Here is a 20,246-nt window from a genome sequence, read left to right as displayed (position 1 = left end):
CAGAGTTACGTGAGGCTTAGGGAAAGATGCCCAAAATGCTGTCCATTTCAGTCCACAGTGTTTGTTCCCACCCCAAGGGAACATACTGCACCAATAACCTGGCATAATAGTTTGACATTTCTGCAAACAGCTTTACACAAAAAATATTTTTGAACAAGTAGCTGTGGAAAATTGGAAGCTACTTTTTAGTTACACCCCCAGTACCACCCCCAAACTTCACAGTTTGGTTTACAAACAGACAGAAGTATCCATTAGAATGGGCAAGCTGCAAGCTGTTATGCTGTATTTCCAAAAAGAGAGAAGCACAGAAGTGATTTCCAACAGTTCCAGGCTCAAGAGAATGGATATATTTACCTTGAGGGCAAAAAATTTAATGAACTTGTCCAGGTCCTTTCTGTCCTGGGAATTGAGATCAGTTTCCATTGCCTATGGGAATCTAAAACAGAAGAAAAAAAAATGTTGAAAATGTGGCTAATATCTTTTAAAAGGGATTGCTACACCAAAGTATATAGAGATGGCATTGTCTAAGAGTTGTGTGAACAGTCAAGTGGGAGGGGGAAAAATTCCCCTCTAGCTAAAGATACCAAAGTGAAAAATATTAAGATACTATCTTTTGAGGAAAATAAATGCTACACAAAGAGCTCAATCTAGGGACCTATAAAATGGATGAGGATAAGCCATTTTATCTGAATCTGAATCTTTGAGCTTTAAATATCACTTATGTATTAAAAATGTATTACCCAGCATATTGAGAACTAAGTTTTACTGAGACAAAAACTTTGTTTAAAACATAAAATGAGTTAATGTACATTTCTTCAAAAGGCCACTAAATCAATTTAACTTTGGGGAGGTTTATGGACTTTTTTGAGAATCTAATGGCAAGACAAGCCCTTTCTCCAGAAAAATGCACATACATGGAAATGTTTGGATATAACTGCAGGGGGTTCATGGATTTCAGAAAGCAGCACATCATAATACCCCCAGGTTGAAATAGTTTGAAATGGGGCTAACGTGAGGAAGAAAGTATTTAGGGAGAGAAGAGCATGAACAAAGAGGTATAAGCAACAGAGAGCAAAATGGGGTTGGAACCATTAAGTATTCTGGTTTTTCAGAGGATTACGTATGAGCGGGTAAGTAGTATGGCTGGTCAAGGTCAGACCATGAGAGTCTTAAATATAATGCTAGAGCCTGATCTGCATCTAGTAGGCAGCCTCCTCAAGGTTTTTGAGAAGTAACAGAGTATTAGTAACATTTGAATGGTGCTTTGCTGACATGTTGTGTAATAGTTCTGAGGATGAAAACCAGGGAGACTGCCCAGCCTGTGTGGCTCAGTGGTTGAGCATCCACCCATACACCAAGAGGTTATGGGTTTGATTCCTGGTGAGGGCACATGCCCAAATTGCAGGCTTGATCCCCATGGGGCATGCAGGAGGCAGCCGATCAATACTGATATTTCTCTCCCATCAATGTTTCTCTCTTTCTCCCCCTCTTCCTTCCTCTCTCTCTAAAATCAATTAAAACATATTTTAAAAAAGAATGGATTTTCAAAAAAAAAAAAAAGCAGGGAAACCAATTAGGTTATTGGAAATAATTCAGACTTGTGGGCAAGGCTAACACTATAGTTACAGACATGATCTGGAAATAGTATGGATAGGAGATGTTTTAAGAAAGAGCTGAAAAGATCTAAAGACTGACTGCAAAAGGTTAATAGTATTTCAGATAACAAAATACAGAGAAGCCAGAGGGAGAGCTGGTATTAAGGAAAGGTATAAACAAAAGGAGAGAGTTGAAATAGGAAGTAATGAGTACAAGTACACATATAAAAATAAACAACAAACCATTGTTCTTTATTTATTTATTTTTTTAATATGTTTTTATTGAATTTTTAGAGAAAGAGGGAGAGGGAAAGAGAGAAACATCGATTTGGCTGCCTCTCACATGCACCCTATTGGGGATCAAGCCTTAAACCCGGGCATGGGGAATCGAACCAATGATCTTTTGTTGCATGAGACTAAGATCGACCCACCAAGCCATACCAGCCAGGCAAACCCACTATTCTTTTTTTTTAAATTTCTTAATCCTCACCCAAGGATATTTTTCCATTGATTTTTAGATAGAGTGGGAGGGGGAACAGAGAAAGAGAGAGGAAGAGATAGATGTGAGAGAGACATATCGACTGGGTGCCTTACGCATAAATCTGACTGGGGCTGGGGATCAAATCTGCAAATGATGTACATGCCCTTGACCGGGAATCGAACCTATGACTCTTCAGTCCATGGGCTGATGCTCTAACTGCTAAGCCAAACCAGCAAGGGCAAACCCACTATCCTTTATTGAGGTATAACTAACATGCGCTAAAATGCACAAACCTCGGGCAGACAGTTCAATAAATATTTTATATGTATATACCTTTATAACCACAATCCAGATCAAATTATAGAACATTTCCAATGATGCTCCTTTGTGTTCCCTCAGTCAATAAACCCACCAAGAGTTACCCACCAGAATGCTAACTTTTTGGAAACACTTCATAAAAAACATGCTAAATTTCAGTTATCAAAGTCTATATGAGATACTCCCACTCCCACTTTTGGAGCCCCCTTCTTCATTTGGCTTAAAAATGCTGGTAGCGCCCAGCCGTTGTGGCTCAGTGGTTGGGCATCAACTCATGCATGAAGAGGTCACCGGTTTGATTCCTGGTCAGGGCACATGCCTGGGTTTCGGGCTCGATCACCACTAAGGGGCGTGCAGGAGGTAGCCGATCGATGATTCTCCCACATTAATATTTCTATCTCTTGCTCTGGCCAGTTTGGCTCAGTGATTAGAGCGTCGGCCCACGGACCGGAGAGTCCCGGGTTCAGTTCCCACTAAGGGCACATACTTCAGTTGCAGTTCGTTCCTAGTCAGGTTGGGGTCGTGTTGGTGGCAACCATTCAATGTGTCTCTCTCACACAAATGTTTCTCTCTCTCTCCTTCCCTCTCTCCCTCCCACTCTATCTGAAGAAGATAAATGCAAAAATGTCTTCGGGTCAGAATTAAAAGAAAAATTTGTTTTAAATATTTCTATCCTTTTCTCCTTCTCCCTTCTTCTCTCTCTAAAAATAAATAAAAATCTATTTTAAGGCTTTCAGTCAAGAAGTCCTACAACTATGAAATTAAAGAAGCCACATCAAGACGGGGAGAAGGGGCTGAGGTCCAGACAAGCTGGGCCCTGCTCCCCGCCACACACACGTGCACGCACACACGTGGCACAGATAAAAATCATGGAGATACCTCAGCTGTGAAGGTCCTCCCTGAGGAGCAAGGGGTCCCCATACTACACCAAGCCCCCAGCTCAGGGTTCCAGTGCCAGGAAGAGGAGTCCCCATAACGTTTGGCTGTAAAAACCAGCAGGAACTAAGGCTGAGGGAGGGCTTCTGGAGCCCCAGGTAGCTCTTCTTAAAGGGCCCACGCATAGACTTACTCAACCCACTCCCTCCAGGCTCCAGCATGGGGGAGGCAGCTTGAAAGCACCAGAGACATATAGGGAAGAACTGAGTTGTTTGGACTGGGGCAAGGACTGGAGATGCAGCTTTCTCCTGGACATACATGCTGGTGGAGGGAGGCCTTGTTCCTTTGGTGAGCCCTTCCCCCCCAGGGCAGGCAGATGGCCACCATATCTGAGACTCCAGCAACTTGGCTCATACTGTTTGCCCTGCCCCACCCAACTTTCAGGCCCATCCAAGCTGTTTCCAGTGGCTTTACCATAGGATTGGCCTGTCTTGGCTCCTGCTTCAGATTCTCCTAAATTCTATCAAACAAGCAGCATCTGGTCACAGCGAGCCCCATACCTCTCGCTAAGTGGCCCTAGGCCTGGCACTAGAAGCAGCCAACCTGGGTTCACAGCACAAGAAGCAGGCATAGCAGATCACTTTGTAGCTTATGCCTAGTGGCCCTGGGTCAAACACAGACAATAGCTGACCTTGCCCCAGAGCCAGCACACCTAGTGGACAGCTTCAGACCACGTCGAAACACCACTACCCAACCACCTCCACAAGTGACACACTCAAGGAATGGACTTGGCCCTGGCCGGTTTGGCTCAGCGGTTAGAGCGTCGGCATGCGGTCCTGAGAGACCCGGGTTCGGTTCCCGCTAAGGGCACGTACCTCGGTTGTAGTTTGTCCCCGGCCCTGGTCGGTCGTGCGGGTGGCAGCCACTCGATGTGTTCCTTTCACATCAATGTTTCTCTCTCTCTCTCTGTTCCTCTCTCTCCCTCCCACTCTATCTGAACAAAAAATGGAAAAATGTCCTCGGGTGAGGATAAAAAAAAAAGGAATGGACTTGGAGGTACCAGAGCACTGCTGAAGTAAGTCTTGCTCTACAGGGTGGGCCCCTGCAACTGATAAGCATGAGTAAAACCTCATGCTATTGACGTGCCAACAACAATCAAGACTCAATTACATGCCCTGGCCAGTTTTGCTCAGCGGTTAGAGCATCAGCCTGTGATCCAGAGAAACCCGGATTCGGTTCTCACTAAGGGCACGTATTTCGGTTGCAGTTTGTCCCCGGCCTGGGTTGGGTTGTGTGAGTGTCAACCACTCGATGTGTCCCTTTCACGTTGATGTTTCTCTCTCTCCCTCCCATTCTATCTGAACAAAAAACGGAAAAGTGTCCTCGGGTGAGGATAAAAAAACAACAACAAAAAAACAAAAAAAAGACTCAATTACAACAGAAGGGTATATAGTCCACACAAGGGGTACACCTTGAGGGCCAGCTGGGTGATCAGGGAGACTGTGCGACTGGACCCTACACGACACCTTCAACAACAGGCCACCCTAGGAAACCTAGGAGACACAGCAACTCTACCTAATACATAGAAACATAGGGAGACAGCCAAAATGAGGAGACAAAGAAACATGTCCCAAATGAAAGAACAAAACAAAACTCCAGGAAAAGAACTAAATTAAATGAAGATAAGCAACCTAACAGATACAGAGTTCAAAACACTGCTTATAAGGATGCTCAATGAACTTAGTGAGGACCTCAAGAGCATAATAAAGGATTATTTATTATCTGAAATAAAGAATAATTTACAGCCTGGCCAGCGTGGCTCACTGGTTAAGCGTTGACCCATGCACCAAGAGGTCGCTGGCTCAATTCCCAGTCAGGGCACATGCCCAGGTTGTGGGCCTGATCCCCAGTGTAGGGCATGTAGGACGCGGCCAATCGATGTTCTCTCTCATCGATGTTTCTATCTCTCTCTCCCTCTTCCTTTTTCTCTCCAAAAATCAATAAAGAAAAAGAAATTTAAAAAAAACACAATAATTTACAGGGAATCAATAGTAGAGTAGGTGAAGCCAAGAAGCAGATCATCGACTTGGAATATAAGGAAGCAAAAAACACCCAATCAGAACAACAAAAAGAAAAAAGAAAAAAAAAAAAGAGGAGCCCTGGCCAGTTTGGCTCAGCGGTTGGAGCGTTGGCCTACAGACCAGAGTCCCGGGTTCAGTTTCCTCTAGGGGCATGTACCAAAACAGAGAAAATTTAAATCAAAAAATGAGGATAGTATAAGGAGCCTGTGGGACAACTTCAAGCGTACCAACATTTGCATCATGGGAGTGCCAGAATGAGAAGAGAGGGCAAAAAATTGAAAACTTATTTGAAAATATAAGAACAGAGCCCTGGCTGGTTTGGCTCAGCAGTAGAGCGTTGGCCTGTGGACCAATGAGTCCTGGGTTCGATTCTGGCCAAGGGCACATAGCTGTATTTAGGTTCATACCTGGCCCTGTTCGGGGTTGTGTGGGAGGCGACTAGTCGATGTGTCCCTCTAATGCTGATGTTTCTCTCTCCCTCCCTTTCTTGTCCTCTCTTTCTACCTCAGGATGACTGCAAAAATATCCTCAGGTGAGGATAAAAAAAAAAATAATTATAAATAATAATAATGACAGACAACTTCCCTAGCTTGGTGAAGGAAACAGACATACAAGTCCAGGTAGCACAGACAGTTCCAAACAAGATGAACCCAAAGAAGTCCACACCAAGACACACCATCATCAAAATGCAAAAGGTTAAAGACAAAGAGAGAATCTTAAAAGCAGCAAGAGAAGCCCTGGCCAGTTTGGCTCAGCAGTAGACCGTTGGCCTGCAAACCAGAGTCACAGGTTAGATTCTCCAGTCAAGAGCACATACCTTGGTTGCGATTCGTCCCTGGCCCTGGTCAGGGTCGTGGGGGAGGCAACCAGTCCTTGTGTCCCTTTCAGGTAGATATTTCTCTCTCTCCCTTTCTCTCCCTCTTTCTTCCTCCCCCTCTATCTGAAGATAAATAGAAAAGTATCCTCGGGTGAGTATTAAAAAAATAAATAAAAAGGCAAGAGAAAAGTAGTTAGTCACCTATAACGGAGCTCCCATAAGGCTGTCAGCTGATTTCTCAAAAGAAACTGCAGGCCAGGAGGGAGTGGCAAGAAATATTTAAAGTCATGAAAAGCAAGAGCCTACAACCAAGATTATTCTATCCTGCAAAGCTATCATTTAGACTCAATGGCCATTTAATTTTTTTTTATTATTCTCACCAGAGGACATTTTTGCATTTATCTTCAGATAGAGCAGGAGGGAGAGAGGGAGGAAGAGAGAGAGAAACATCAATGTGAGAGAGACACATGGAGTGGCTGGCACCCACATGACCCCAACTGGGGCTGGGGACAAACTGCAACGAAGGTACGTGCCCTTAGCGGGAACCAACCCGGGCCTCTCTGGTCCGCAGACCGATTCTCTAACTGCTGAGCCAAACTGGCCAGGGCTCGATGGCCATTTAAAGTTTCCCAGACAAGAAAATGCTAAAGGAGTTCATCACCACCAAACCAGTATTATATGGAATGTTGATGGGTATTCTTGAAGAAGATAAAAAATATGAACAATAAAATGGCAATAAATACATATCTATCAACAACTGAATCTACAAACAAAATGAGCAAGCAGAACAGAAACAGACTCATAGACACAGAGAACTTTTTGTTGGTTGCCAGATGGGAGGGGAGTTGGGTGTAAAAGATGAAGGGATTAGGAAGTACAAATTGGTTGTAAATTGGTAAACTGATGATCCTCAAAGGGAAGCGGGGAGGTGGAGTGGGAAGAGAGAAACCAAAGAACTTATATGCAAATATGCATAACCAATAGATACAGACAATTGTGTGGGGAAAGCAGGAAGGGGGCGGGGATGGGGAGGTGGGGGTCAAGGAGGGAAAAAAGAGGAACATCGGTAATACATTCAACAATAAATATAAGTTTAAAAAAAAAGATATATTTTAAATGCTGGCAGCCATGTTACAGGTTCTCATCAAGTGATTGGTGATCCTTGGTTATCCTATTCACACCCGAGTGTGAAGTATCAAAAAGTAACTCAGGCACGGCTAGTGTGGCTCAGTGAATTGAGCAGTTGTCCCCTGGACTGAGAGGTCCCAGTTCAATTCCAGGTCAGGGCACATGCTCGGGTTTTGGCTCGATTCCTAGTAGGGTGCAGTGCAGGAGGCAGCTGATCAATGTTTCTCTTTCACATTGATGTTTCTATCTCTCTCTCCCTGCCTCTTTCTCTAAAAATAAATATTAAAACATATTTTTTAAAAAGTAACTCAAGGTATGAGTGAGGCTCAACTGAAAGAAACTTCAAGTGCATCAACCCATGTACCAGGAAGTCGCTGGTTCGATTCCTGGTCTGGGCACATGCCCTAGTTGTGGGCTCGATCCCCAGCGGAAGAGGCAGCCAATAGATGTTTCTATCTCTCTCTCAGGAATCAAAAAAAACATACTAAAAAAAAAAAAGATGACACATGATAAAATGAAGGAAAGGGCAAATAATTTAAAAGAAACAACTGAATAATTTGGCAAGAGATTATATAATTTCTATGCTTTCCAATTTTTAACAGAATTTTTAATGTTTTGGATTAAGGCTTTAAAAGCTCAATATTATAAATCTGGAACAGTTAACAAGAAAAAAATGGTTAAGTACAAGTTCAAGTGCAACTGAACAAAACAGTCATTTCCCCTCCTTCAGGGATCAGAGTTACTATTAAAATATAAAGATCCTTTATTCCATTTAGAAAGTTATTTGTAGACAAATCACGAACAACAGAAAAGTTTAAACAACTGAAATAATCTCCATACCTAAAAGAATTACAAAGAAAATTTGAAAGTAAAGAAATAAGCAGACCTAGCAGGTTTGGCTCAGTAGTTAGAGCGTCGGCCTGCGGTCCAGAGAGACCCCAGTTCAGGGTTCGGTTCCCGCTAAGGGCACATACCTCGGTTGCAGTTCGTCCCTGGCCCTGATTGGGTCGTGCGGGTGGCAGCCACTCTATGTGTCCCTTTCATGTCGATGTTTCTCTCTCTCTCTCCTTCCCACTCTATCTGAATAAAAATGGGAAAATGTCCTCAGGTGAGGATAAAAAAAAAAAAGAAAGAAGCAGATTAAAAAGAAAAAAGAGGAAGAGGAAAGAAAGAGGAGAAAAAAAGGAAGCAGAAGTAGCAATCTTTATAACAGAATTCCAGGCCAAAAGTGATGACACAAGATTAAAAGGGATAGTGAGTAATGATAATCTTTGAAAACGTAATAGCCATAAATCTTTTTGTTTATTTCTTTTGTTAATCCTCACCAGAGAATATTTTTTCCATTGATATTTAGAGACAGTGGAAAGGAGGAAGAAAGGGAGGAAGGGAAAGATGGAGGGAGGGAGGGACAGGGGGAGGGGAGAGAAAAAGAGAGAGAGAGAGAGATCAATCTGAGAGAGACACATCGATTAGTTGCCTCCTGCACACGCCCTGATTGAGTCTGGGGACCAAACTTGCAAACCAGGTATGTGCCCTTGACTGGAATTAGAACCTGCAATCAATCTGTGTAGGGGCTGATGCTCTAACCACTGAACCACACCAGCCAGGACCATAAACCATTATACATAAGCAATATAGCAATAAAATACATAAAGCAAACATTCCTACAGAACCCAGCTAGTGTAGCTCAGTGTACTGAGAATCCTCTGTGCATCAAGAGGTCACTGGTTGGATTCCTGGTCAGGACACATACCCAGGTTACGGGCTCTGTCCCCAGTAGAGGGTGGGCAGGAGGCAGCCTATCCATGTTTCTCTTACCAGTGTTTCTCTCCCTCTCCCTTCCTCTCTCTCTAGAATCAATCAAAACACATTTTTAAAAAATTCCTAGAGATACTAGAGAGCTAGATACAACCAAAAATATACCTGAAGATTCAACATACCTCTTTGAGAACTCAAGTAGATATAAATAAAAACAGAGAGGATCTGAATAATAAAACAAAGTCTAATATATATGTAATGGTATATAGGGCAAGTCATTCGATCTTTGTTTCTCATAAGATGACTATAAAAAATAATACCTAAGCAATATGGCAGCTCAAATATTAGCTAAACAGCCTGCCTCTTTTTTTTTTAAAACTGGTTTTAAGGTGGGGAGAAAGAAAGAAAACATCGATCAGTTGCTTTCCATAAGTGCCCAACCAGGGATCAATACCACAACCCAAGGTATGTACTTTGACAGAAAATCTAACAGGGAACTTTTTGGTGCACAGGACTACTTACTTAACCAACTGAGCCACACTGGACAGGGCCAGCCTGCACTTCTTAAATGTGAGCCTCTGCTTTTCTTTCAGTCAAAAAGTAAAAACAAACAAAAAAGTAAGGCCATGGCCAGGTAGTTCAGTTGTTTAGAGCATCATTCTAATACATCAAGGTTGTTGTTTGATCCCCGGTCAGGGCACATACAAGAAGCAATCAATGAAAAAAAAAGAAGCAGCAGCAACCAACGAATGCATAAGTGGAACAACAAATAGATGTTTCTCTCTCTCTCCTTTCCTCTCCCTCTCTAAAATCAATTTTTAAAAATTAAGTTGAATAATAAAGGTAGCTCTCCAACAAGTGTTACGAATGTAATTATTCTCCTCTTCTATAATAAAGTAAAATGGATTTTATTTATTTATTTATTTATTTGTTGATTTTTAGAGAAAGAGGAGGGGAGAGGGAGAGAGAAATAGAAACACTGATGACAGAGGACATCGACTGGTTGCCTCCTGCATGCTCCCCACTGGAAATTGGGCCCACAACCTGGGCATGTGCCCTGACCAGGAATCCAACCGATGATATCTTGGTGCATGAGTTGATGCTCAATCACTGAGCCACACCAGCCGGGCAAAGTAAAAAGGATTTTAAAAGGAAAATAAATATTTAAAAACAAAGTTTTAGGGATTTCTAGGCATTGCTAAGATTAAATAACTTTTCTCCACAAGGTGCAATAAATTCTACAGGGGGTGCTTTTTCAAAATAGTCAAAAATATCCTTTAAAAATCACTTATATAGTAGAACTTAGGTCTTTGGAAACTCAAAAGGTAATGTCTTAGGCTATTTTTTTTTTGCATTTAGGGGAATAGATCTGCTGAGTCATCATGGAAGATATAAACTAATGCAGTTGGGTGGATGGGGTAAGGAAAGACAAGGGGGGGGGGGATTTATTGCCCCCACCTCAAGACAGTATAATTCCAGTATTATGATATAGGATTCCACTGTGTCCAGCTGATCTAGTCCTTAAATAAAACATTACAATCTGAAGTGGTTAGTTGCTGAAGATCTGCAGTTTTTGCCTCTATTTTAATAACCACTCTTGAGGAAAAAAATACAAATATACAAAAAAACTGTCAGGTGTAAGTACAGTCATGGAAAACCGAGTGGTTTATAATTTTTATGAAATGTATATCTCAAAAGTTGCCATAGCCTTAATTTTATACCCAATGGGGTACCATTTGAAAACAGTGCATTAATTTACATGTATCTTACAATAAAAATCAGTATATGTGACACTTGCTCCAGTACTTATTCATCATCCACTGTTTATTAAAAATATTAACTCCAAGCCCTGGCCGGTTTGGCTCAGCGGTTAGAGCGTCGGCCTGCGGTCCTGAGAGACCCGGGTTCGGTTCCTGCCAAGGGCACGTACCTCGGTTGCAGTTTGTCCCCGGCCCTGGTCGGTCATGCAGGTGGCAACCACTCGATGTGTTCCTTTCACATCGATGTTTCTCTCTCTCTCTCTGTTCCTCTCTCTCCCTCCCACTCTACCTGAACAAAAAATGGAAAAATGTCCTTGGGTGAGGATAAAAATAAATAAAAAATATTAACTCCAGATTCCATTCCACAAGCATTTATAAAACTTCTGTTCAGATGAAAACAAAAACTTTGTAGTATAGTTGGAGCCACAATACCCACACCTGAAAGAACACTCATAAAAACAACACAAAAGTCTGGAAGTTAGTTTAGTGTAAGGGAAGGGTCTATTATTGTTTCTTATTATTGCACATCTCCCACTGAAGGTGTTCAATAAATTATACCACCTTAGGAGATGAGTTTTGTTTTTTATTTATTTATTTATTTATTTATTGGTACGCGCCCCTAGCTGGAACGAAACCGGGGACTCTGGTCCTCAGGCCGATGCTCCAACTGCTGAGCCAAACCGGTCAGGGCTAGGAGATGAGTTTTAAACTAAGAATAAGAAAATAGGTACTTTTTAAAATTTAATACTCATTCCTTCATACTAATCCTCCCTATCTCTCTCCCTCTTTTTCCTCTCTCTTGTTCTCTCTCTGGCGGTGGGATGCCCAGAAGAGGAATACTTACAGTAAAATGTTACGCTGAACCGACCAGGAAAACTGGGAACTGACTGACTGAGAAAGTGAAAACTGAGATGAGTTAGTGATGAACCCAAGAAGGTGCTTAGCCACTTACCCAGAGATTTATTTAATGAGAATGGATCGCAGGTTTCCACAGGTCGTTCCACTGCCAGTAAGAAGATAGTCGTGAACCTTGGGTCCCTTTTTTCACTAGTCAACAGTCACCCTCACCTACACGCGGAGTACATATTTGGCACTCAGCAAATCTTGATTGAGTAAAAACCTACCTCACTCATATTGGTACCCAACCCCGGAGTTACGGACCCACAAATCATCTCCAGAACCCTTAGGACTTAACCCAAAGAACTGATAAAATAGAGAAGAAAGCTCTGGGATCTTTGTAAAGACTGAGAACAATCAAGGGCCAATGTAGCCTACACCAACCCAACTTCCCAAAGAAAGCTTAGGGGACTGAACTGTGTCTAAGGCACCTTCAGGTTCCCAAGGAGGTACCCGACAGGTCGCAGATCCATAGTCTCCCACCCGGGGGCGCTGAGAGATCTGGGGGCATCCCCTCTAAAGTTAGCACCTGCAAAGCTGCGACGCAAAGAGTGGCTCGGGGCTCTCATTACGAAGGCCGGGGCCTGGGGCCGGCCAGCTGCGCCTCCCGGCTGAGGGTTCCGCGCTCCGGAGCAGCAGTGACAGCGGCCGGTCACAGATAGATACCTCACGCTTCAGGAGGCTCGCGGCTCGCAGGCCCTGGTATTCGCTGTCGGGACTGAGCGAGTTAATCGCACTCACGTCGACCCGAGCGCTTTAAAGTTCTCCTCACAGCTCAAGCGATCACTCCTGCCTTAAGCCCAGCAGCCGGTCGCTTCCCGGCGCCGCCATCGTTAGTGTTTGTTTTCATCCGCTTCGGTGAACGCGGAGGGGGGGGTGGCGGGGGGAGGAAGAGGGCTACCGGGGAAATACAGCTGTCTAACTTCAGTCGCACTTTCGCTACATATGGACGGCATGTTTAATCTCTTTCCTCTTCGAAATTCCCATAAAAGTTGATTTCCTTTCCATATTCATTTATATCCAATATTTCCAAACGTCTCAGAAGAAATAAAAACATAAAAAACCTGGTCTTTGAGAGAGCTAGAACATTTGGGCAGCGTGAGGAATATGCACCAGCGAGCCGCAAGTCACTGCAGCAGTGGCAAGTGAGGACGCGGCTGCGGCGGACGCTGACGCGGAAGGGGCGGTGCCTCTGTTGAGCGCCGTGGCGAATTGTGCGCGACAGCCGGTTCCGGAGGAGGGCGGGGCCAGGCCGGGTGGGTGGGAAGTGTGACTGGTAACCTGGCAGCCGCCGTGAGGTGGGTGACCGACTTTTAGCTGATTTTGAGTGGCCGGCGCAATCAGATTTACGGAATATTCCGTATTCCATATTTAAGGCGCCTCTTAAAAGCGGCAGAGTTTCCTCCCAAACCTAGCGCTCTCAACGTCTTCTTTCGCACCTTCTTTTTAACGTGTTTGGTCTTCTGTACTTCCTAGCCCTCAGCCTCAGGATTATTAGAACACACAATCCACAACCATCAGCCTGGGTCGTGGGTGGTTTTTCCCCCTTTCCTCCCTTGTTAAACAGGTTTGAGCAGCCCCCTCTCCCCCCTCCCCCATTTGTCACGTACTTATCAGGTGGAGCCAGAGGGCTTTGGGTAATGAAAGCCACCGTGACTAATCCCTGCCCTGGGTAGTTACGACTTATGTCAGCGGCTTCGTGGCCTGTATAGTTAAGAGCAGACCTCTTTTATCTTGTGGATAATTATGCCATCACCTCCATTAATCTTTTGCTCTCCCCAGTTCAAATGCCAGGCAGAAAATGAGCCACCGAAATACAACTCCCATTATCTTTGAAACCAAAACAAAGACTGTCATGCAGTCATGAGCTAGTGGAGAAAAACCCAGAGTTATGTAAGTGTAGCACCTTTTGCTTGAACAAAATGGAAATTTGAGAAAAGGAGTTATTGTAACCTTTGAATCACTTTAAAGTCTTTGGTAGGTTTCTAATTTTTTTTTTCTTTTAACCTTTACAGAAAGAAGATTATAAATGCCAGAGCCATTTAACTGATGGTTAGCTGTTGAATTCTGACACTTCTTTAAATACCTTCATGCACCAACGTCTTCACTGGAAAGAATTCAGGAAAAGTAGCAGAGGGAGAGTCAACATTTACATGTACCATGGCTATACCAATAACAGTGCTTGACTGTGATCTCTTACTGTATGGCCGAGGTCACCGGACATTGGACCGTTTTAAGCTGGATGATGTGACTGATGACTACTTGATGTCCATGTATGGTTTTCCTCGACAATTCATTTATTATTTGGTGGAGCTCTTGGGAGCAAGTCTTTCTAGACCTACTCAGAGATCTAGGGCTATTAGCCCAGAGACACAGATCCTTGCAGCATTGGGCTTCTATACTTCAGGTTCCTTCCAGACTCGGATGGGAGATGCTATTGGAATCAGTCAGGCATCTATGAGTCGATGTGTTGCCAATGTCACCGAAGCACTTGTGGAAAGAGCCTCACAGTTCATTCGCTTTCCAGCTGATGAAGCCTCCATTCAGGCTCTGAAGGATGAATTCTATGGGTTGGCTGGGATGCCAGGGGTAATAGGAGTGGTTGATTGTATTCATGTGGCAATCAAGGCACCAAATGCTGAAGACCTTTCCTATGTGAATCGCAAAGGTCTACATTCTTTAAACTGCCTGATGGTGTGTGACATCAGAGGAGCATTAATGACTGTGGAGACAAACTGGCCAGGCAGCCTACAGGACTATGCTGTGCTGCAACAGTCTTCTCTCAGTAGTCAGTTTGAAGCTGGAATGTACAAAGATAGCTGGCTGCTTGGTAAGTTTGCAGGTGGAAATGCTTCATTTTGTAGCCATAGAATTATGTAGCAGAGTAAATGAAATATGGGAGTCTATATTGAGTTTCAGTCCCGTCCTTTTCTTGAGACCTCAGCTAAAAACTCTGAGCCTTAATTATTTATTTATTTTTTTCTCCTCACCCGAGAACATCTTTCCATTTTTTGTTCGGATAGAGTGGGAGGGGGGGAGAGAGAGAGAGAGAGAGAGAGAGGGAGAGAAACATCGACGTGAAAGTAACACATCGAGTGGCTGCCACCTGCACAACCCAACCAGGGCCAGGGACAAACTGCAAGCAAGGTACATGCCCTTAGCAGGAACCAAACCCGGGTCTCTCTGGACCACAGGCCAACGCTCTAACTGTTGAGCCAAACTGGCCAGGGCTGAGCCTTAATGTTTTAGAATCACCATTTAGCCCTGGCCAGTGTGGCTCTGTCAGTAGGAACGTCGTCCCGTACACCAAAAGGTCCTGGGTTCATTTCCTGGTCAGGGCACATGCCTAGGTTTTGTTTGTTTGTTTTTTTGGTGTTACATGCCCCTTGCGGGAACTGAACCCGGGACTCTCTGGTCTGCAGGCCGACGCTCAGCCGCGAGCCAAACTGGCCAGGGCACATGCCTAGGTTTTGGATTTGATCCCTGGCTCTGTTGGGGCATGTGCAGGGAGGCAACCCATTGATGTTTCTCTCCCCTCTCTCTAAAAATCAATGAAAATGTCCTCGGGTGGGGACTTTTTTTTTTTAATCACCATTTAAAAGACACTTATTAACATTTTTTTTTGTTATTTGTTTTGTTTTGTTAATCCTCACCCAGGGATATTTTTCCATTAATTTTTAGATAGAATGGAAGGGAGGGAGGGGGAGAGAGAGAGAGAAACATCAATGTGAGAGAGACGCCTCGATTGGTTGCCTCCTCCATGACCCTGACCAGGAAGGGATTGAATTTGTAGCCTAAGTACCTGCCCTTGACCGGAATAGATCTTGAGACTCTTGGTCTGCGGGCAGATGCTCTAATCACTTAGCCAAACTGGCCAGGACTAAAGTTTTAAAACCATATTATTTGACCCAGAACTTCCACTTCTAAGACTTTACATGGAGGTACGTATTCATAATTATGAATATTGGTGGTGTAAAACAAAATTACATATAAGAATTTGCATTATAGTAGTGTTTGGCCTACAAAAACAGTTTCTTAAATGCAGCCAAAATACTTATCACTATAGATCTGTTAAATAGCCATACAATTGAGCCTTAGATTTTATTATCTGTAAAATGGTGAAAAAATATCAATAGCAGTAATACCTATTGTGAGGATTAGGCAATATATATTTAAGTTCACCGTAAAGTATTGTAAAAAGATATTATTTTTGGCCCTGGCCAGTTTGGCTCAGCAGTTAGAGCGGCAGCCCGCGGTCCAGAGAGACCTGGGTTCAGTTCCAGCTAAGGGCACGTACCTTGGTTGCAGTTTGTCCCCACCCTAGTTGGGGTCATGAGGGTGGCAGCCACTCGATGTGTCCCTTTCATGTTGATGTTTCTCTCTCTCTCTCTCTTCCTCCCCCCCCCCCCCCACTCTATCTGAACAAGAAATGGAAAAATGTCCTCGAGTGAGGATTAAAAACAAACAAACAAAAAAAACCCCTTGAGCCTGGCAGCTTCGTTTGGTTGGTTGGTTGACTGGTTGGTTTTAAAGTATTACTCTGATGTGAACAAGAAAAGGGTTATCTTATATACAACATATTATGTGAGACATGAAAAAAGACATTAAGGATTCGAAGACCTCTCTTTTAAAACCACTAATCAGCCCTGGCCAGTTTGGCTCAGCGGTTAAAGCGTCGGCCTGCGGTCTGGAGAGACCCGGGTTTGGTTCCCGCTAAGGGCACGTACTTCGGTTGCAGTTTGTCCCCGGCCCTGGTTGGTCGTGCGGGTGGCAGCCACTCGATGTGTCCCTTTCACATCGATGTTTCTCTCACTCTATCCCTTCCTCTCTCTCCCTCCCACTCTATCTGTACAAAAAAATGGAAAAATATCCTCGGGTGAGGATAAGAAAATAAAAAATAAATAAAACCACTAATCATGCCCTGGCCGTTTTGGCTCAGCAGTTAGAGCGTCGGCTTGTGGTCCAGAGAGACCCAGGTTCAGTTCCTGCTAAGGGCACGTACCTCAGTTGCAGTTTGTCCCCGGCCCTGGTTGAGTCGTGCAGGTAGCAACCACTCGATGTTTCTCTCTCTCTCTCTCTTCCTCGCTCTCCCTCCCACAATATCTGAACAAAAAATGTCCTTGGGTGAGGATTAAAAAAAACAAACAAATCACTAATCATATCTGCACTGTACATATTCATAACACAGTATTTAACATGTAATAGACACTCAGCACTTCTTTTTAATGTGCTTTGTTTCTCTTTAATGTGCTTACTGGTTCACAAAAGAGAAACTTCTCCAGCCAATTGATGTGTCTCTCGCACATCGATGTTTCTTTCTCTCTCTCCCTTCCTCTCTCTCTAAAAAATCAATAAAACAGCCCTAGCCAGTTTGGCTCAGCAGTTAGAGCATCGACCTGCGGTCCAGAGAGACCCGGGTTCAGTTCCCACTAAGGGCATGCACCTCAGTTGAGGTTTGTCCCCAGCCCTGGTTGGGTCGTGTGGGTGGCAGCCACATGACGTGTTTCTTTGACATCAATGTTTCTCTCTCTCTCCCTCCCTCCCACTCTATCTGATAATAAGTAGAAAAATATTCTCAGGTGAGGAAATAAATAAATAAATAAATAAAGTTAATCGAGCCCTGGCTGGTGCAGCTCAATTAGTTGAGCATCATCCCGTGCACCAAAAGGGTGCTGGTTTGATCTCCAGTCAGGATACGTGCAGGAGGCAACAGATAGATGTTTCTCTCTGACGTCGATGTCTTTCTCTCTCCCTCTCTCTTCCTCTCTCTCTAAAGTCAATAAAATATATTTTAAAATATTAGAGAGAAATTATTTTAAAAATATATAAAGTCAATTCAGTTCTTAGCAATGTAAGCTCCTGAAAGAAAGGGGTACTATATGTTTTGGAACAGTGCCTGGCACTCTCCATAACTATTTACTGAAATTGATGATGAATCAGGAACAGCAGTTATTCAAGTTGGTACTCCTAGGGCCTGTTTGTCTCAGATTTCTAAGAGGCTGTGCTTCTGTGTGAGACATTTCATCTGCCAGATGTAATGAGTCAAGACAATTAAACATTATAGAAACATCGTACTGTTGTGTTAGGACACTGCATCCCAGTTTTTGTTTTATTTTTAGTACTTCCCAATATTATTTGATAGGTCACCTAAGGGAAATGCCTCATGTATATTATTTTAATTGACTTCTGATTTTATTTTTTTATATTTTTGTCCTTACCCGAGGACACTTTTGCACTCATCTTTAGATAGAGCGAGAGGGGGAGAGAGAGGAAGAGAGAGAAATATCAATGTGAGAGAGACACATTGACTGGCTGCCACCCACACGACCCCAACCGGGGCTGGGAACAAACTGCAACCGAGGTACGTGCCCGTAGCAGGAACTGAACCCGGGTCTCTCTGGACCATGGGCCAACGCTCTAACCGCCGAGCCAAACTGGCCAGGGCTGATTTTATTTCTTTCTTGCTATTTATGCTGTCCTTGTTAATGTAAAATTCTACCAGTTCCTCTGTTGCAAAGGTGTTGTGCTAGTGAATGTAGTATCTAGGAAGGCAAGACACCTAAATTCTGGTCTCTACCACAGATCCTGGGACTTTTATTTTATTCTTCTTAGCACCAGGAGAATGAATTACTATGAAATACTCTGAAATCCCCAGGTAGTACATTCAGACCTGACATTTTAATGGTAAAATTAGAAATTTTTTTCACAAGTATTTTGCGATATTGTGGCAGAATTCTCTTTTTCTCTCTTGCTCAGTCGCCCTTTAGAGATTTTGAAAACTGGTTTGCTATGTGATGATCCTTACTAAACTTTTTATTATCAGAAAATCCAGGAATTTTATTTCCTCCAATGCCTTTACCTCTTTTGCACATTTTTTCAGACTTGGCTTTCTTTAACTATCAGCCTTTTTTTCTGTTGGTATTAACCAGGGATATTCCCAGCCAAGACTCATATCTACCTGCTTGTGACTCTTGCATACCTTCTCTTTGCCAGAGCACTTCTCTCTTGGTTTTTCTGGAGCACTTTGGCTCCAGGGGCTATTGCATTTTCTTGTCCATTCTTTGTATATGTCCCTAGATTTTCATTTTTGTTTGTATTCGAACTGTGGTCATTTATGATTTCTTTGGGCCTTCCCCACAGGTGACAGTTCCTTCTTTCTCCGTACCTGGCTTATGACCCCTCTTCACATTCATGAAACTCCAGCTGAATATCGCTATAATATGGCTCATTCTGCAACTCACAGTGTGATTGAGAAGACTTTCCGAACCCTGTGCTCCCGATTCCGCTGCCTGGATGGATCCAAGGGGGCACTGCAGTACTCACCAGAGAAGTCCAGCCACATCATCTTGGCTTGTTGTGTCCTCCATAACATCTCCCTGGAGCATGGGATGGATGTTTGGTCCTCTCCAATGACAGGACCCATGGAACAGCCCCCCGAGGAAGAGTATGAGCACATGGAGTCCCTGGACCTAGAGGCTGACCGGATCCGTCAGGAGCTGATGCTTACCAATTTTAGCTAATGTGAAAGGGTGGGAGGAGGAGGGAAGCTTTCCAGAAAGAATTGTGACAAACTTTCCCCCTCACCAACTACCACACCGTTTCATCATCTAGCATGACTGTGGACACTTGTCACAAATTGACAGTTAATCTGTGTGTGTTTTTAGAAGAGTTGGGGCTATGCCAGAATATCTTGATTCATTTGTAATTTTACTAGCTAAACCAAAACCAGGACAACAGTTTCCTACTATGCATTGAACTCCAGGTTAAACATCAGTTATTTGAAAGCTCACTGGTTGTGAACGTTTATGATTGTGCTTACAACATCAAAGCAAAGGGGAAAATGGCATCTAGCCAGAACTTTCTTTTTGTTTTAGTTATCTGGAGATTTCAAATGAAAACAATATTTATTTATTTATTTTTCTTTAATTATTTGGATGGCATTTTAACTTTTCTACTTTGCTGCCTATATAGGCATAATCTGAGGCCAAGTGTAAAAAGTAACTTTAAGTTGGTCTTCTGACATAGGTAAATGGCTACTAATCTAATTTTGCAGCTTTGTGTTTTTAAGATGTTAGAAAAGAAGAAAAACAAAAACAAAAAAGATGTTGGGACAGTCTGAAACCTCTGTCTTTGCAATAATTGGGCTGTGGCTCGGACCTACTTCCTAGGGAGAACTATCTCACTCCAATCTCCTATTTCCAACCATGAGTAGGAGTTAGAGGCCAAATGGGCTTAAGAACCCAATCAACTTAAGGAAGACAAGTCAAATATAGATAAAATAGCAAGCTAGCCTTAAAAACCAGGAGATCTAAAGACCCTGATAAATTGATGGACAGAGGAGAGTCACCCAAGTTTTAACAGCTCACATCATAGATCACACTGATGTTAGAATGTCTGTTTGCCCATTCAGCTTTGAAATTCCTTGTACCGAAGGAATATTTAAGGAAGGCATATAAAAACATTAAAAAGGAGAGCTGAAAATAATATAATTTATTCATTTGAAATTAATTTTGAAGCTAGACCTACTTGAGTATC

At 43.2% G+C, this 20,246-nt stretch overlaps 2 protein-coding genes across 8 annotated transcripts in view; one reads left to right on the top strand and one right to left on the bottom strand.

Moving 5' to 3' along the window:
- The window catches only part of ATG13 (autophagy related 13), a 41,472-nt gene extending 28,882 nt beyond the window's left edge, over positions 1-12,590 (bottom strand). The window contains exons 1-3 of one of the 7 annotated variants that reach the window (XM_036257816.1): positions 12,241-12,590; positions 11,767-11,817; positions 355-436 (exon numbers count right to left, since the gene is read on the bottom strand). In XM_036257816.1, the coding sequence (XP_036113709.1) occupies positions 355-423 (69 nt within the window). In that variant the 5' untranslated portion in view covers positions 424-436; positions 11,767-11,817; positions 12,241-12,590. Of the gene's footprint in view, positions 1-354; positions 437-11,766; positions 11,883-12,240 lie in introns of those variants that run through there. The other 6 variants (XM_036257815.1, XM_036257817.1, XM_036257820.1 and 3 more) reach the window with 6 other exon arrangements.
- A 315-nt stretch (positions 12,591-12,905) lies between these two features.
- On the top strand, positions 12,906-19,445 carry HARBI1 (harbinger transposase derived 1). Its single transcript, XM_036258835.1, has 3 exons — positions 12,906-13,009; positions 13,727-14,541; positions 18,852-19,445. Exons 2-3 carry the CDS (start codon positions 13,872-13,874, stop codon positions 19,229-19,231), a joined length of 1,050 nt encoding a protein of 349 aa, XP_036114728.1. The 5' UTR covers positions 12,906-13,009; positions 13,727-13,871; the 3' UTR covers positions 19,232-19,445.
- The last annotated feature ends 801 nt before the right edge of the window (positions 19,446-20,246 follow it).

Source organism: Molossus molossus, unplaced genomic scaffold (genome assembly GCF_014108415.1).
Source record: "Molossus molossus isolate mMolMol1 unplaced genomic scaffold, mMolMol1.p scaffold_m16_p_13, whole genome shotgun sequence".
Classification (NCBI taxonomy): Eukaryota; Metazoa; Chordata; class Mammalia; order Chiroptera; family Molossidae; genus Molossus; species Molossus molossus.
The sequence above is the reverse complement of the archived record's forward strand: the minus strand, read 5'-3'. Positions and strand labels throughout refer to the sequence as shown.

What these genes read in the sequence shown, in the direction of transcription:
- HARBI1 (XM_036258835.1), top strand. Translation starts at nt 13,872, where the DNA reads ATGGCTATACCAATAACAGTGCTTGACTGTGATCTCTTACTGTATGGC. An exon ending in CAAAGATAGCTGGCTGCTTG is followed by an intron (nt 14,542 to 18,851) that starts GTAAGTTTGCAG and finishes CCTTCCCCACAG; the next exon opens with GTGACAGTTCCTTCTTTCTC.